The 18329-nt window shown below is 44.7% G+C and overlaps 1 protein-coding gene across 1 annotated transcript in view; it reads right to left on the reverse strand.

The window, feature by feature from the left end:
* The window catches only part of LOC126474607 (uncharacterized), a 161697-nt gene that overhangs the window by 27189 nt on the left and 116179 nt on the right, over positions 1–18329 (reverse strand). Inside the window, exon 3 of the mRNA XM_050102084.1 lies at positions 9863–10027. Within this exon, the coding sequence (XP_049958041.1) occupies positions 9863–10027 (165 nt within the window). The remainder of the gene's footprint in view (positions 1–9862; positions 10028–18329) is intronic.

Here is an 18329-nt window from a genome sequence, read left to right on the forward strand (position 1 = left end):
ACTTCAGAAGTTGCAATCCAGGCACTAGCAAAAATCTTTTCTGTGGAAGGTCTGCCAGTCACCCTGGTCTCGGACAATGGACCTCAGTTTGTTTTGCAGACATTCCAGGATTTTTGTAGGCGCTTCGGTATTCGGCACGTTTGCTCTCCCCCCTTTCATCCACAATTGAATGAGGAAGCCGAGCGCATGGTGCGCACATTTAAGATGCAGATGAAAAAGTATGTGCACGAATTTCCTGCGAGGGAGGTGTTGACTTTTTTCCTGACGGCATACTGGACCACACCAATGGGAGAACGCAGCCCCGCAGAGCTCCTCCACACGCGCCAACCTAGGACTCTGCTGCACCTCCTCTGGCCTGGTCCTCGCCAGTCTTCGCAAAACGGAGTACCCAGCTTTCCACAGGGTATGTCGGTCTGGGCACGTGGGTTTGGTCGCAATCCACGTTGGATACCGGCGGCGGTCCTGCGCTGAAATGGCCGCCGGCTCTATACCTTGCAGGTGGGGGACCGGGAGGTACGTCGTCACCAAAATCAGCTCCGTCCACGCTTGGGCTCCCACCCTCCGACCCCTCGGGCACCGGCTTTTCCATTGCCGGCATCTGTGTTGGTTTCTCAGGGGACGCTACCGCCCCTCCCCCCTGGGACTCTGCTGCACTGCGATGGTTCTCAGCCTTGGCAGCCTCCAGTAGCTCCAGCGCCGGCATCGCCATCGTTAGAGATGCCCCAGCGAGAGCCGGCCCCTCTCGCAGGCCCGGTTTCTCAGGAGGCTGTTTCACCTGTGGTCGTCACTTCCCCATCATCCCCGCCACTGGATCTTGCCCCTCGAGAGGTGGACCAGGATCTGGAGTTCGACGGCTTGTCTCCCATTCTGTCCTGGGCTCTGGTGGTGGGACGACGGGTGCCTCTTCGTGTGGGTCATTTCCAGCCATATTTGAAGGTACCGGCTCGAGCGTTGGCCGATCCCCTCGACTCCAGCCTTCCTTTGGACGTGGAGGTCATCGCTCCTGCACGACGCTCCACCTTCTGACGCAGTGGATCACAGTGGCTTCACCGCCCTGAAGGAGGAGGAGTGCAGTAGCCACCAGAAAGATCGCGGGAGGTGCACATCGGCATGGCGCATCACGGACGGTAGTTGCCACAAGTAGAGTCCCGTCCACAGAGGGCACGCGAGAATTCGGCCGCGACCTCTGCCGGCGGAACAACAACAACAACAACAACTCAGGCAGCACGGGTCATGCCCAGCCAGTTCACATTGGCCATGCCTAGGAGACAGTTCCCAGTCTACGCTATGTGAAGTGCGACGGAAAACGTGAACCGTGTTACTACAGGTTGGTTGCTAGACGACTGGAAAACTGTGGCCTGTTCAGATGAGCCCCAATTTCAGTTTGTAAGAGCTGTTCGAGCGTGAAAGTCATGGTCCCAAGTTATCAACAAGACACTGTGCAAGCCGGTGGTGACTCTATAATGGTGTGGGTTGTTTTTACATTGAATGGACTCGGTTCTCTGGTCCAACTGGAATTTTTATGGATGACAACACACAATGCCACCTGGCCACACATGTTTGAAATTTGTTTCAAGAACATTCTGGACCATTCGGGTGAATGATTTGGCCACCCAGATCGCCCAATATGAGTCCCTTCAAATATACAGGGTGAGTCACCTAACATTACCGCCGGATATATTTCGTAAACAACATCAAATACTGAGAATCGATTACACAGGCCGAACGTGGGGAGAGGGGCTAGTGTAATTGGTTAATACAAACCATAACAAAATTCACGGAAGTATGTTTTTTAACACAAACCTACGTTTTTTTAAATGGAACCCCGTTAGTTTTGTTAGCACATCTGAACATATAAACAAATACGTAATCAGTGCCGTTTGTTGCATTGTAAAATGTTAATTACATCCGGAGATATTGTAACCTAAAGTTGACTCTTGAGTAACACTCCTCCACTGTTCGATCGTGTGTATCGGAGAGCACCGAATTATGTAGGAATCCAAAGGGAACGGTGATGGACCTTAGGTACAGAAGAGACTGGAACAGCACATTACGTCCACATGCTAACACCTTTTTATTGGTCTTTTTCACTGACGCACATGTACATTACCATGAGGGGTGAGGTACACGTACACATGTGGTTTCCGTTTTCAATTACGGAGTGGAATAGAGTGTGTCCCGACATGTCAGGCCAATAGATGTTCAATGTGGTGGCCATCATTTGCTGCACACAATTGCAATCTCTGGCGTAACGAATGTCGTACACGCCACAGTACATCTGGTGTAATGTCACCGCAGGCTGCCACAATACGTTGTTTCATATCCTCTGGGTTGTAGGCACATCACGGTACACATTCTCCTTTAACGTACCCTACAGAAAGAAGTCCAGAGGTGTAAGATCAGGAGAACGGGCTGGCCAATTTATGCGTCCTCCACGTCCTATGAAACGCCCGTCGAACATCCTGTCAAGGGTCAGCCTAGTATTAATGCGGAATGTGCAGGTGCACCATCATGCTGATACCACATACGTCGACGCGTTTCCAGTGGGACATTTTCGAGCAACGTTGGCAGATCATTCTGTAGAAAGGCGATGTATGTTGCAGCTATTTGGGCCCCTGCAATGAAGTGAGGACCAATGAGGTGGTCGCCATTGATTCCGCACCATACATTTACAGTCCACAGTCGCTGTCGCTCTACCTGTCTGAGCCAGCGAGGATTGTCCACGGACCAGTAATGCATGTTCCGTAGATTCACTGCCCCGTGGTTTGTGAAATCCGCTCCATCGGTAAACAGGTAGAACTGCAACGCATTCTCTGTTAATGCCCATTGACAGAATTACACTCGATTAAAGTCATCACCATGTAATTGCTGATATAGCGACACATGAAATGGGTGAAAGTGGTGACGATGCAGTATGCGCATGGCACTACTTTGATTCAGTCCACCGGCTCTCGCAATGTCCCGTGTACTCATGTGTGGGTTCATGGCAACAGCAGCTAACACACCAACTGTACCCGCATCTCCTGTGACGGGCCTGTTACGGACCCGTTTGCGTGCTACGACCATACCTGTTGCATACAGTTGGCGGTAGATGTTTTGCAATGTGCGGCACGTTGGATGCTCTCTGTCCGGGTACCGTTCTGCATACACCCTGCAGGCTTCAGCTGCATTTCGTCGACACTCGCCATAGATGAGTATCATCTCCGCCTTTTCAGAGTTCGAATACACCATGGTCACAGTTCCTACAACACTACACTATCACAGACGTCTGGTAACACGGCGTACTACAGTTGGTCTGCGTGCGGAGACGAATGCAGAATAACAATAGCAGCAAGCGCTACATGCGGACACTGCGACAGCTAGACCAATCCACAACAGTACACTACAGCCACACTCGTAAACACGGTCGCCATCGTAAACATGTCCCTGCAGATGCTGCTCGCTGACCGTGGCCCGTGTTTGTTACAACACGCAACTGAACGTCGGATGTTTCAAGCGTCAAATTTAGGTTACAATATCTCCGGATGTAATTAACATTTTACAATGCAACAAACGGCACCGATTAAGTATTTGTTTATATGTTCAGATGTGCTAGCAAAACTAACGTGGTTCCATTTAAAAAAACGTAGGTTTGTGTTAAAAAACATACTTCCGTGCATTTTGTTATGGTTTATATTAAACAATTACATTTGCCCCTCTTCTCACGTTCAGTCTGTGGAATCGGTTCGTCAGTGTTTGATGTGGTTTACGAAATATATCCAGCGGTAACGTTAGGTGACTCACCCGGTATATGGGACATAATCGAGAGGTCGTCCATGCACGAAAAACTGCACCAGCAACACTTTCGTAATTAGGAATGGCCATAGTGGCAGCATGGCTCAGTATTTCTGCAGGGGACTTCCAACAGCTTGTTGCATTTATGCCACATCAAGTTGCTTCACTATGCCAGGCAAAAGGAGGTTCTACACGGTAAGAGGAGGTACCTCATTACCTTTGTCACCTCAGCGTATTGTATACTGATCAAATTGTAAAGTGCGTGAATGAATTATGAAAACTTCTTACATTTTTATCACAAAATTGAAATGTTTCTCAATTAAAAATAACCTTTTTTCTTCTTAATGAGCAATAACACTATGAAATATTATTCTGACCTAAAACCTCTAATAAATATTCACACTTGTTAAACAGAATAGAACTGGAAATGTTAGTAGCGGATGTGTGTACATGCATAATCTGAAGAATGTGGTTCCATTCGTAAAATAAAGGAAAGGCAACCGTCATCTTTAGTGGGCTGATATGTAGCACACAGACACACATATCAGAACACAGTGCACAGGTCACATCAATCCCCCCTCCCCCCACATACACACTACTGCAGCTGTGGTAATGGCTATGGTAGCGGGCATTCGGACGTTTGTGTTGTTGTGCACGAATGTGTGTACTTTCTAACAGAAGAAGAGCCAGGTCTTGAAAGCTAGTTAATACTGTGTTCTGTTACGTGTGTGTAGATGCCGTATATCAGTCTGCTTCCTGAGAGACAATCTCGACTCCTTCCAAATTAATGATATAAGTGTAGACCAGATATGGCTTGAATTCAGGAAATAGTATCGGCAGCAATTGAGAGATTTATACTAAACAAATTAACCAACGACGGAGCTGATCCTCCTTGGTACACGAAACGTGTCAGATCACTGTTGCAGAAACAACGAAACAAACACGTCAAATTTAAACAGACGCAAAATCCCCAACATTGGCGATCTTTCACGGAAGCTCGAAATTTAGCGCGGACTGCAATGCGAAATGCTTATAACAGTTTGCACAACGAAACTTTGTCTCGAAACCTGGCAGACAATCCAAAGAGATTCTGGTCGTATGTGAATTACGTTAGCGGCAAGAAACAATCAATGCCTTCTCTGCGCGATAGCAAAGGAGATATTATCGAAGACAGTGCTGCCAAAGCAGAGTTACTAAACACAACCTTCTGAAATGCCTTCACAAAAGAAGACGAAGTAAATATTCCAGAATTAGAATCGAGAACAGCTGTCAACATGAGTAACGTAGAAGTAAATACCCTCGGAGTAGTGAAGCAACTTAAATCACTTAATAAAAGCAAGTCTTCTGGTGTAAGACCGAATACCAATTAGGTTCCTTTCAGAGTATGCTGATGCGTTAGTTCCATAATTGACAATCATATACAACCGTTCGCTCGACGAAAGATCCGTACCCAAAGGCTGGAAATTTGCACAGGTCACATCAATATTCAAGAAAGGTAGTAGCAGTAATCTACTTAATTACAGGCCCGTGTCATTAACGTCGATACGCAGCAGTATTCTGGAACATATATTGTGTTCGAACATTATGAATTACCTCGAAGAAAACGGTCTATTGACACGCAGTCAACATGGGTTTAGAAAACATCGTTCATGTGAAACGCAACTAGCCGGCCTCTGTGACCGAGCAGTTCTAGGCCCTTCAGTCCGGAACCGCGCTGCTGCTACGGTCGCATGTTCGAATCCTGTCTCGGGCATGGATGTGTGTGATGTCCTTAGGTTAATTAGGTTTAAGTAGTTCTAAGTCTAGGGGACTGATGACCTCAAATCTTAAGTCACATAGTGCTTAGAGCCATTTGAATTTGAAACACAACGAGCTCTTTATTCGCCTGAAGTGTTGAGTGCTATTGATGAGGAATTTCAGATCGATTCCGTATTTCTGAATTTCCAGAAGGCTTTTGACACTGTACCACACAAGAGTCTTATAGTGAAATTGCGTGCTTATGGAATATCGTCTATTATGTGACTGGATTAATGAGAGGTCACATTTCGTAGTAACTCACGGGAAGTCATCGAGTAAAACAGAGGTGATTTCTGGCGTTCCCCAAGGTAGTGTTGTAGCCCCTTCGCTGTTCTTATCTATATAAACGATTTGGGAGACAATCTGAGCAGCCGTCTTAGTTTGTTAGCAGATGACGTTGTCGTTTATCGACTAATAAAGTCATCAGAAGATCAAAACAAACTGCAAAACGATTTAGAAAAGACATCTGAATGGTGCGAAAATTTGCAGTCGACCTTAAATAACGAAAAGTGTGAGGTCATCCACACGAGTGCTAAAAGAAATTCGTTAAACTTCGGTTACATCATAAATCAGTCTAATCTAAAAGCCGTAAATTCAACTAAATGCATAGGTATTACAATTACGAACAACTGAAACTGGAAGGAACACACAGAAAACGTTGTGAGGAAGGCTAACCAAAGACTGCGTTTTATTGGCAGGACACAGAAAATGTAACAGATCTACTAAGGAGACTGCCTACACTACGCTTGTCCGTCCTGTTTTAGAAGCCTGCTGAGCGGTGTGGGATCTTTACCAGATAGGACTGACGGATTACATCGAAAAAGTTCAAAGAAAGGCAGCACGTTTTGTATTACTGCGTTATATGGGAGAGGGTGTCATTGAAATTATACAGGGTTTGGGCTGGACGTCATGAAAAGAAAGGTGTTTTTCTTTGCGATGGAATCTTCTCATGAAATTCCAATCACCAACTTTCTCCTCCGACCTACATAGGGAGAAACGATCACCAAGATAAGGCAAGGGAAATCAGAGCTCGTACGGAAAGGTATAGGTGTTCGTTCTTTCCGTGCGCTATACGAAATTGGAATAATAGAGAATTGTGAAGGTGGTTCGATGAACCGTCTGCCAGGCACTTAAATGTGATTTGCAGAGTATCCATGTAGATGTAGATGTAGATGTAAAGGTGAATGGTTGCCTTTAATTTATTTTGCATATTGTTACATTCAGGAATTTCTATTATTCTTATACAAATCTGACTCCAGTTGTTTGTACAAAAAGCAATTTTATTTTAAAATTGAGCTGTGTAATAGCAAGCTCATATACCTGATTATTTTTATAAGACATTAGTTGATTGGTTACATGTTCATTTGACACTTGACTGAGATACTTTAAAGCAATGAAGGAAATTAATTAAAATTTTCTTAAATTAATTTGTTTTTAAATATTTTTAACACATCAATTCATATAATGAAAATATTACTTTATCAATAGAAGTACTGCGCTGTAGTTATTTTGTATTAAACACGCTACAAGTTTACAAACAATTGCTTAATGAAGTTGAAGGAGTTGCTGTAAGCATCATATTGAGCTCACTTTCAACTTTCACTATGCTTCCTGCAAGGCTTGTTGTGTCATTGGGCAAATGATCAAAGAGTTTTATAGCACATTATGCATACATTTATGAGCTTAAGTCAGTTAATTACTTACATATTCCAGCATCATAATTGTGATCTCTCTCCATGATGTGGCATGTGTAACTTGTTTACATGTAAAAAATGGGAACATGCTGACATTTATACGATTGTAATTTATGTCACTTTTTCACATGCTGACAGTCTCCTCCTCCAACGCACTCTCACACATTTCAATGTATATAATTTTACCTGAGTTCTATGTTAAGCTGACAGAAAAATCTCAGCACCAAAAAATAATGTAGAGTAAAGAAATTTTTGCGTTATACTGTTGGAAATCACTCTTTCGAATACTGTTCATGAATGACAGCACAACAGATCGAATCACCAGATTGATGTACAAATTTGCAGGCAGGGTGCATGGGATGCCCATGAGAGTGCTGCTGTTGTCATATGAAATCACACTCCAGACCATAACTTCAGATGTAGGTCCACTGTGTCTAGCACACAAACTGATTGGTTGCAGGTCCACAAGTGGCCTTTTCTAACCAACACACGGCTGTCGTGAGTAGGTCACAGAAGACGGTAAAACACTCTCTTTAGATTCACAAGTAGATAAAATGCTCTCTTTAGATTTACAAGTAGAGATTGGGGGACATTTTAGCTGCGCTTCAGGTATCAGTGCCAGGGCACAGTGATCTAGCACAAGACTGGGGTCTTGTCTGCTCAGGTTGGAATCCCACTGCTACCATCTTTATCAAATTTTACTTTATTTCTTGTAATGTTAAATTATTAATTATAGAACTCGTATACATTTAAACAGTTCCATTTTTGTGTATAAAATTGATATATCAGCTTAGTTATGACTAGTACCCTTGTACGTCCAATGGCTATAGGTGATTGTAAAAAGGCGAGTATAAGAGGAAATTTAATATGAAAGTGTATGAAAAGAGCTGGATCTGTGAATGTGATGTTCACAATATACTTTTTTGATTCCCATACGTGGGGTACAGGGGGAGTGGAAGATGTAGGACATGTTAATGGATTACTAAAAAAGGCGTAGTGGAAATCGTAAACATATAAACATTATAATTGATCTAAGTGTAATAAGTAAAGCTAATATCACAAAAACATTAAGTCATGCCTATCGTGACTACGTAGTGGAATAGAACCTGTTTATTTTTGTAATATCGTAGCAGACTGGCAAAATTTTACATGAGCCGCCTCCGGAATCCGAGGAAATAGAAATTCCTAGAGTGGACAGCTTTTTCAACCTTGAAGCTTCACTTTTCTTCTCTGTCTTTTACTCGTTCCAGCTATTACATTTGAGTCCACACACAAAGCACAGATAATCACTTCTACAGTCTGGAATTGCTCTATTCTTCAGGATTAAAATCGCTCTGCCATGTAAAACTGATCGTAATCTGATAAGACCACCACAGCGTTTGTTTGCGCAAAGAGATAAACAACTGTTGCGATTAAGTCTTCAGCAAAGAGAGGGGGAGTGTCCTAGTGGGAATTGGAGGAGGGTGCTGGCCGGGTATACTGAAGCCTTATTTATATTTCACTGCAAGAGAGTCGTCGGAGTATACTGGGGATGGAGCCCACGAGAAATACGGACCCCACAACGAATTTGTGATGTCACAGTAGCCGTCTTCTCCACTATATTTTGCGGGCACTTGGCTCCGTGCAACGCCCACAGGAGATCAGTATGACAATGAAAATGTGCCCACTAAAGGTCTTAACTTTGTCCTGTGCTGTCGAGAGCTTGCGTGCACTGAAATGTGCAGTTAAGAGTTACTAAACTCGTCTGAGGTTGTTATCTCGTTCCTCACCAGAGATAGCTGCTGGCACGCACAAGACCTGCTGTGTCATATGCTGTTTGGTATGCGCCACAGTCTGTATTTCTCATGGGTCTCGACTAGGAATTTGTGATGGTCTCTGCACTCCTAGGTATTGGACAGGTCTTTCCAGCAGCTGTATGATGGCTAAATCAGGAAGTGACAAATGATTGGACACTACTCTAGCACATTTACATAAAGGAGCACATCAACTCTGTCTCTGGTTCAAGGAAATGACGAATCTTTCGTCAACAGCATGTTGGACTGTCAATCCTAAGTTATATACTGATTGTTAAAGCCACAAGTTTCCCTTCATTCTCTGCAATGTTACAGCAAAATCGCGGACATTATTGGTAGAAATATATGAGAATTCTGTAATGAATTGAAAGCTTTAGCCCCAGATTCCAGAATGGCGTATCAGTGTCCCTTTTTGCTGCCCCCCCCCCCTCTCCCTCTTGTCCGCAGCTCATGGTCTAGAAGCTAGCGTTGCTGTCTTTGGATCATCGGATCCCAGGATAGATTGCCAGGCACGTCGGGGATTTTCTTCACCTGCAAAGTGGGTGTTTTTGTTGTTCTCATAATTTCTTCATATTTAGGGAAAAGTGGAGAGAATGGACAGTGAAACGATTGGGAATTTGTACAGACGCTGATAACCACACATTTGAGTACCCCATAAACCAAACACCATCATCATCATTAACACCCCCTCTCTCTTTCCCTTTGAGGGCAATTTAGAATATGGTACGTGGTATCCGTGCCGAATATCACCCTCGATATCTGAAGTAACGAAAAATGAGTGTATGTGAGATTATGATTACTTACTGGCCAGGAGAGCGAGCGCCAGTTTGGCGATGACGAGGGCGCTGTAGGGCATGCAGATCTGGTCCTTGGACGCCACCATCGCCATCTGCAGCACGCTCATCACGCAGAAGACGCCCAGCGACGCCACGCCGATCGCCGCCACCACCCCCGCGAAGTAGACAGCATCTGCGAACACGTATTCTCAACATCACCACCAGAAATGATATAGTTGACACAGAAAACTTACATACAGTATCCCAGAGAACTGACGGCTTTCCACGCACTTCTAGAAGCGTGTGAGAGTCCTGTAATGAGAGAACTCTATCCTCCAGATTCCGGCGGGCGGAAGGAGGGGGCCCAGAAGCACCCTCTCCGGACTCCCCCCGCCACCCGCACTGTCCTAGCGGACGTCTGTGGTTCGCTAGGTATAATTCTTACACTATTTTTTGTTACTGATTGGTATTTGTATGATGTTAAACTTGTTAAAGATTAAAAAAAAAACAAAAACGTGAATGTCTTCTGGACTACTTTGCAGAAGGTCAAATTCTATGCCAGGTCAGTTCTTGATTTTGTTTTCTACTTGCCGCTTCTTTTGCCTTTCGCAACATTTGTTAATGTCTAAAATGCTGACTTACTTAAGTTTAGGATTCGGCTTAAAACTATATTGCGCTGCAATTATCATACTCTCGGTATTTGTCTTGCACAACATAGCTGTCAGCGAATCGGCCGAGGAGCCTGAAACGCGTGACTCTGTATTTGTAGGAGAAGAGCCTACAAAGAAATTCCTGTACTTACAGAAAATGAAGCTAACAGGAATCGCAGTACAATGAGGGTGGCATTCATTAACAACTTATTTGCACAAAAGCTGTTGAACTTGGAATAAATTTACAAAGTGATCGTTTGAATACGCGATTTTTTTTGTGTCTTTTAGTTGTGTTTCACCAATTTCTCTCTGTACTTTGAATACTACCATTCCTATTTCACGTTCTGCGAGCGATCACAGTGTTTTATTACTTGTTTTCTGGAGGCACCCAGTCTTTTGTGAAATCTGTATTTCATATCGAGAACATTTCCTGCTTTGTTTGAATATGTGGAACACGAGTCTGGCATTGCAGATTCTGTAACAGAATGCTGATTTGCATTTTGCACAATTGCATTTAAATTATACTCGCGATTTATTGCTGACACAGATAAGTTACATTAACATTTTTTCCAGCTCAGAGTAAACATTCTCCTTTTTGTCCTCATTTTTATTGCCATCGTCCAAGAGAACAACACTTTCGTTTGAAGTTGCAGTCGTTTCCTCCTTTACTGACGTCGAGAATGAACTGCAACCTTCAGTGTTATTTAAGTCTATCAGAATTAGGTCGCAACGAATAATATTCCTAACTACCCTTTACGCAGTAAATTTGTCTAAAAAAATCTGAGTGTACGGTATTAAAACCGCCGAATATGTCTTCGAGATGGAAATTCGGATCATTATCCTAGTGGTTGGAAACAGGAACAAATTGTGCCTTCAGGGATCAGTAAATACCCAGATCATCAACACTACTTGGAAACGAGAACGAGTGTAGACTGAGGCGTCTATGGATTCATTTGAGGGTGTACAGACAGATAGTCTTCCGAAGTACTTTTGAGCACGTTTTCCGGAAACTATCTTGAGCAGCTAGTTCGGCTGCCAACACGCAGTGGAAATATCTTAGTCCTTGTAGCTACAAACAGGCCGGACCTTGTCGATGGCGTCAATATACACTCCTGGAAATGGAAAAAAGAACACATTGACACCGGTGTGTCAGACCCATCATACTTGCTCCGGACACTGCGAGAGAGCTGTACAAGCAATGATCACACGCACGGCACAGCGGACACACCAGGAACCGCGGTGTTGGCCGTCGAATGGCGCTAGCTGCGCAGCATTTGTGCACCGCCGCCGTCAGTGTCAGCCAGTTTGCCGTGGCATACGGAGCTCCATCGCAGTCTTTAACACTGGTAGCATGCCGCGACAGCGTGGACGTGAACCGTATGTGCAGTTGACGGACTTTGAGCGAGGGCGTATAGTGGGCATGCGGGAGGCCGGGTGGACGTACCGCCGAATTGCTCAACACGTGGGGCGTGAGGTCTCCACAGTACATCGATGTTGTCGCCAGTGGTCGGCGGCAGGTGCACGTGCCCGTCGACCTGGGACCGGACCGCAGCGACGCACGGATGCACGCCAAGACCGTAGGATCCTACGCAGTGCCGTAGGGGACCGCACTGCCACTTCCCAGCAAATTAGGGACACTGTTGCTCCTGGGGTATCGGCGAGGACCATTCGCAACCGTCTCCATGAAGCTGGGCTACGGTCCCGCACACCGTTAGACCGTCTTCCGCTCACGCCCCAACATCGTGCAGCCCGCCTCCAGTGGTGTCGCGACAGGCGTGAATGGAGGGACGAATGGAGACGTGTCGTCTTCAGCGATGAGAGTCGCTTCTGCCTTGGTGCCAATGATGGTCGTATGCGTGTTTGGCGCCGTACAGGTGAGCGCCACAATCAGGACTGCATACGACCGAGGCACACAGGGCCAACACCCGGCATCATGGTGTCGGGAGCGATCTCCTACACTGGCCGTACACCACTGGTGACCGTCGAGGGGACACTGAATAGTGCACGGTACATCCAAACCGTCATCGAACCCATCGTTCTACCATTCCTAGACCGGCAAGGGAACATGCTGTTCCAACAGGACAATGCACGTCCGCATGTATCCCGTGCCACCCAACGTGCTCTAGAAGGTGTAAGTCAACTACCCTGGCCAGCAAGATCTCCGGATCTGTCCCCCATTGAGCATGTTTGGGACTGGATGAAGCGTCGTCTCACGCGGTCTGCACGTCCAGCACGAACGCTGGTCCAACTGAGGCGCCAGGTGGAAATGGCATGGCAAGCCGTTCCACAGGACTACATCCAGCATCTCTACGATCGTCTCCATGGGAGAATAGCAGCCTGCATTGCTGCGAAAGGTGGATATACACTGTACTAGTGCCGACATTGTGCATGCTCTGTTGCCTGTGTCTATGTGCCTGTGGTTCTGTCAGTGTGATCATGTGATGTATCTGACCCCAGGAATGTGTCAATAAAGTTTCCCCTTCCTGGGACAATGAATTCACGGTGTTCTTATTTCAATTTCCAGGAGTGTATGATGTCATCATATGGACTATGGTTACCGAAGTCAATAAATCAGTCAAGAAGGCTAGAAGAGTGTTTCCGCTAGAAAGAGCAGGTAAGCAGTTGTTAGTGTCTCATCTAGACAATGACCTGACATCATTTAGTTCCAATATGACGGACATAGGGGGACTATGGGCAAAGTTTAAAGAGATCATATATCGTGCTCTGGTCAAGTATGTGCCTAGTAAGTGAATTAAGGACGGAAAAGACCCACCGTGGTTTAACAACGAAATTAGGAAAAGGCTGAGGAAGCAAAGGTTGCTGCAGTCGGCTCAAAAGAAAACGCGCAAATGATGGCAGACAAAGGTTGAGAGAGATTCGCGCGTCTGTGAAAAGATCAATGCGCGAAGCATACAGCTCACCGTCATACCTTAACAAAAGACTCGAGAAAATTCTGGTCCTTTGTAAAATCGCTAAGCGCGTCTAAAACTTCCATCTAGTAACTCGTTGACCGGTCTGATGTGGCAATCGGAAACAGCAAACTAAACGCCAAGTTTTAAATCTCGCGTTTAAGAAATCGTTCACGCAGGATAATCGTATAAACCATATCGTCGTTTAACCATCGCACGGAGTATCGTGTGGATGAAATAGTAATAAGCACCCCTGGCGTCGAGAAACAACCGAAGATTCGGATGGGATCCTATGCGGCTTTGGCCCCCTACGTAGCTTGCATTTACATATTGCTAATCTCTCACCCAGCGCAGAGTCCCAAGTGACTGGAAGAAAGCGCGGGTGACTCTTTTGTATAAGAAGGGTAAAAGAATGGAACCGCAAAATTACAGACCAGTATCCATAACATCGGTTTACTGCAGAATACTTGAACGTATTCTAGTTTCGAATATGGCAAATTTTCTAGAGACCGAAAGGCACAGTTTTAGAAAGCATCGCTCGTCCTAAACTCAACTTGCCCTTTTTGATACGATACATCGCGAACTATGGATGAAGGGCAACAGGCAGACTCCGTATTTATAAATTTCCGAGAAGTATTTATAACACGGTGCCCCTCTGTAGATTGTTGACGAAGGTACGAGGATATGCAGTGGGTTTCCAGATATGCGAGTACTTTGAAGACTTCTTAAGAAGTATAACTCATTATGTTGGCCTCGACGGCAGGTGTTCATTAGAGAGAAGGTTATTATCAGGAGTGCCCCAGGTAAGTATGATAGGACCGCTGTTGTTTTCTATATACATAAATGAACTGGCGGGCTAAGTGGTTGTTTGCTGTTAATGATTTGGTGTACGGGAAGGTGTCGAGGTTGAGTTACTGTACGTGGGTGCAAGATGACTTAGAGAAAATTTCTAGTTGGTGTGAAGAATGGCAGCTAGCTCTAAATGTAGAAAAATGTAAGTTAAGCTGATTAGCTGTAAAAACAAACCCATAATGTTCAGATACAGCATTAATAGTTTCCTGCTTGACACAGTCACGTCATTTAAATATATGGGGGTAACGTTGCAGAGCAATATGGAATGGTACGAGCATGTGAGGATTGTGATAGCGAAGTCTAATGATCGATTTCGGTTTTTTTGGGAGAATTTTAGGCAAGTGTGGTTATCTGTAAAGGAGACTGTAATGGGACGCTGGTGAGACCTGTTCTTGACTATTGCTTGATGTTTGGGATCCGCACCGAGTCAAATTAAAGGAAGAGAGCGAAGCTATTCAAAGGCTAGTTGCTGGACTTGTTATCGCAAGTATTAAGGAGATGCTTCGAAAACTCAGATGGGAATCCCTGGAGAGAAAGCGACGTTATTTTCGAGGAGAACCGGAATTTGAAGCTGACTGCAGACCGATTCGACTGCCGCCAAAATAGATATCGCGTAAGGGCCACGAAAGTAAGACATGAGCAGTTGGCCTCATACGGAGGCATATCAGACAGTCAGTTTTTTTCTCACTGTATTTGCGAGTGGAACAGTAAAGGAAATGACTCTTAGTGATACATGATATTCTCCGCCATGCACAGTAAGGTAGCTTGTGGAATATGTATGTAGATGTAGATGCAGATGCATTTAGCTTCTGTCCACTTTCTGTAACAGTAGGCGTGACGAAATTATCGCCTCCAGTTTTATGCATTTTAACTTTGAAACGTTCTGACATTGTTTTTGGTCGAGTTTACACGGTACGTGTAATTACATGAAAATGAAATACAATAATTGTAAAGTGTGTCCTGAAATATACATTATGAGACATAAGTGCTTTCTTGGTCATCTTATTTTAATTGCCACAACATATTTTCAGAATTCTACAATCGCGTTTTGTCCCTATGTTTTATCAATTTAAGTCAACTACAACTTCTTTCTACTCCTTTTCTTTGTTGTCTGTAGCAACTTTATCATGCTTTTTCTTTCTATTGTGTCTCTATACTGTTCTAATACTATTTACAGCAATAAATCTGATGTATCCTGTATAGTACACGCACTCAGTAGCTGATTGTCGCAGGTCGTACGCAATCAACATTTATTTTCATTTCACACCGAATGCAGGGCACAACTAATCTTGACTGTGCCACTCCATTATAGACTAAACTTTAGCATAAGCTAATGACTGATAAACATTAAGATTATCTGGTCTCTGTCCACGTACATACAAACAGTTCAGAGGTAATAAGTTTCACTGAAGGAACCTTGATGAATCGAGTCACTAAACCAATTTACAATAGGAATAAACATTAGCACCGGAACCTATTCCTGATGTGCAACAAAGAGAAAGTGCGTTCAGTAGTATCGTGACAGCAAAAACTGAGCACAGCTGACAGTGTAATTTACACACAAGAAATACCAGTTTTGGAGCACTGAGTCCACACTAGGCCAATTCAGAAGAGGCGAAGTTCCCTGGGCGACGGTTGGCTCCTCATTCTGGCTGTAGCACCACTGAGGTGGGGCTGCTGCTGGAACTGCATGGTATAGATCCTGGTCGTCGCTCTGTACAGGAACTACTTGCAGTGACTCAGCGAGCTGAACTACTGGAGAGTGGCTGGGTGACATCCTAAATAGAGGCCAAGTGGAGTGATATCTGCTGATATTTGGAAGCACAGTAGCGCAGTCGATTGTGGCGCTGTTCTCAGGGAGGTGCTGGTGTCGAGGCTAGCGCCTCTCGTGGTGAACCTAGCACCACATGTTTCCGTGGTGCCGGCTGGAGCTCTGCTTCAGAAAATACCTGCGAATTTTAGACACACTCCAGCCAATTGTGGTTGACAAGCCGTATCTGCTGTACTATTGGCATCTGGGTCTGCCAAGAGAGTGATCCCTATGGAGCCGAAGAGCAATACGGGTAGCTGTGGTCACAGGCGAAGGCCTTGGATACAACAAAATCTTTTTCCGCTAGGAAGAAGTTTGAGGATCACACCTTTTTCAGTTTCTCCATCTTCACTTTCGCTTCCTTCCCCTTTTCTGTACACATATTTCACTCGCTACCTCAGAACTTGGCAGGCTGTTGTCGAACAAATTTTATTCTTTTCAGCGAAATATCGCAATAGCTGAAAATTAAGTGGACTGCTAAATGATGAGGATCTCTGCAGAATTGGGCAGGAAAGGGATGTATGGGCGGCTAAATCAAGAGGACCTCTACAGAATCGGCGAGGAAAGGATTCTATGAAAAACACTGACCAGATGAAGGGACAGGATTACAGGTCGTCTGTTAAGACATCAGGAAATTAATTCCATGGTACTAGATTGAGTCGTAGAGGGTAAAAAGTGTAGGAGGAGACAGAGATTGGAATACATCTAGCAAATAATTAAGAATTTAGGGTGTACTGCTAGAGATGAAGAGGTTGGCACCCGAGAGAGAGAGAGTCACGGTGGGCCACATCAACCAAGTCAGAAGACTGCTGGAAAATTGACAGCATCAGGTGGTATCTCACATTAAAAGAATTCTTAGGACCCGTCGAAGCACTTTGAATGAATATCATAGATTAAAAGGCAAGAACTGTGCGAATGAATGAGTCAGTTATGGTATCTAATTTACGTGTCATCTGTGAGTCGGGACCAGAAGAAAGACTAGACTGCAATCTTTAAAGCAATAATGGAAATGTCAGAACTTCCTTTTGTACAGTTTTGCATCCGAGCGATCTTAGACCGTCTCTGCAAACGTTAATAATTTGTTTACAGGTAGTGATTCACAGCGTGCAAATCAGTTCTTCTGCTTTTTATATCAGGTAGTTATTTCATGTCCCGCATATCACAACTACGACATTCGCTGTGATGTAGAACGAGTCAGGTTTACAATTATGCTACATTGCCATACTGACAAATCGGCATCGCACAGACTATTAAGAGGACTTCTTAAGTTTTTTTACCTTCGTGCACTGATTTATACTTGCGATTTTAGTTTTTAATTTTACTATCCATTAAATTTTTTACATTACTGGCTATGTGCTCAAAGGTGGCAAAAAATAATAGAAGGGCAACATTGGCACAATACAATATTAAATGAATTAACAAGTACAATTTCTTTACATTTATTCGATGTAGTCAACCGCAAATTCTATCAACTTTTGCCATTGCCAAATCTCGGGAAATCACTGGGAACCGTTGGCACAGCGGTCCCTGTCGATTACAGCAACGGAGCGCCCTATTGCGCGGAGTGGAGATACCGCCACAGAAAATCGGCGACCTCGGAGGGGTTCCTTCAACTTCGTAGGTAGAGCGAAGTGACAGGGACTCACGTGTGGTTAGTATGGATGGTGTTCCAAGATTTCCTAGTGGAACTTTGCAACAAGAGATTGATTCATCATTTCCGACATGTAAAAGTGGGTTGTCATGCAACGTGATAGGGCGCCTGTCTTACGATAAACATGGACATTTGCGCCGCGTAGCCGCACGCAGATGTAGCTCCAGAAAACGGCAGTATTAGTCATTGTAGAAGATTTGTCCCTCATAGTCGTTGCCACAATCAGCAGAACCTTCACCTGACTGGGGTTCTGTTGAAACTTCTGTAGACATGCCGAACCTGGGCGACGTCATTCGTTCGATTGACGTTTTAATAGGGTCTCTAAGTTCGCGCCCACGTCTCGTCAATGGCGACAGTATGCTGCAGAAATACGTCTCCCTCGTTGCTGTGTCTGTCCAGGTGGATTCCAGCCAATGCATGCCGATGCCATTTCCGTGCGTCGGTGAGTCTTTGTCGAACCCAGCGGGACGCAGTTTTCCTCTTGTTAAGACATTTCGTCATTATGTGCCACACCGTTTGATGACTAAACTCTACGGGTAATTCCAGGACAGTCCATCGACGGTCTACGGAAACGAGACCACTCACGACGTGTGTCTGCCTTTGAGAAATGGTCGGTCGAACTG

Source organism: Schistocerca serialis, chromosome 4 (assembly GCF_023864345.2).
Source record: "Schistocerca serialis cubense isolate TAMUIC-IGC-003099 chromosome 4, iqSchSeri2.2, whole genome shotgun sequence".
NCBI lineage: Eukaryota > Metazoa > Arthropoda > Insecta > Orthoptera > Acrididae > Schistocerca > Schistocerca serialis.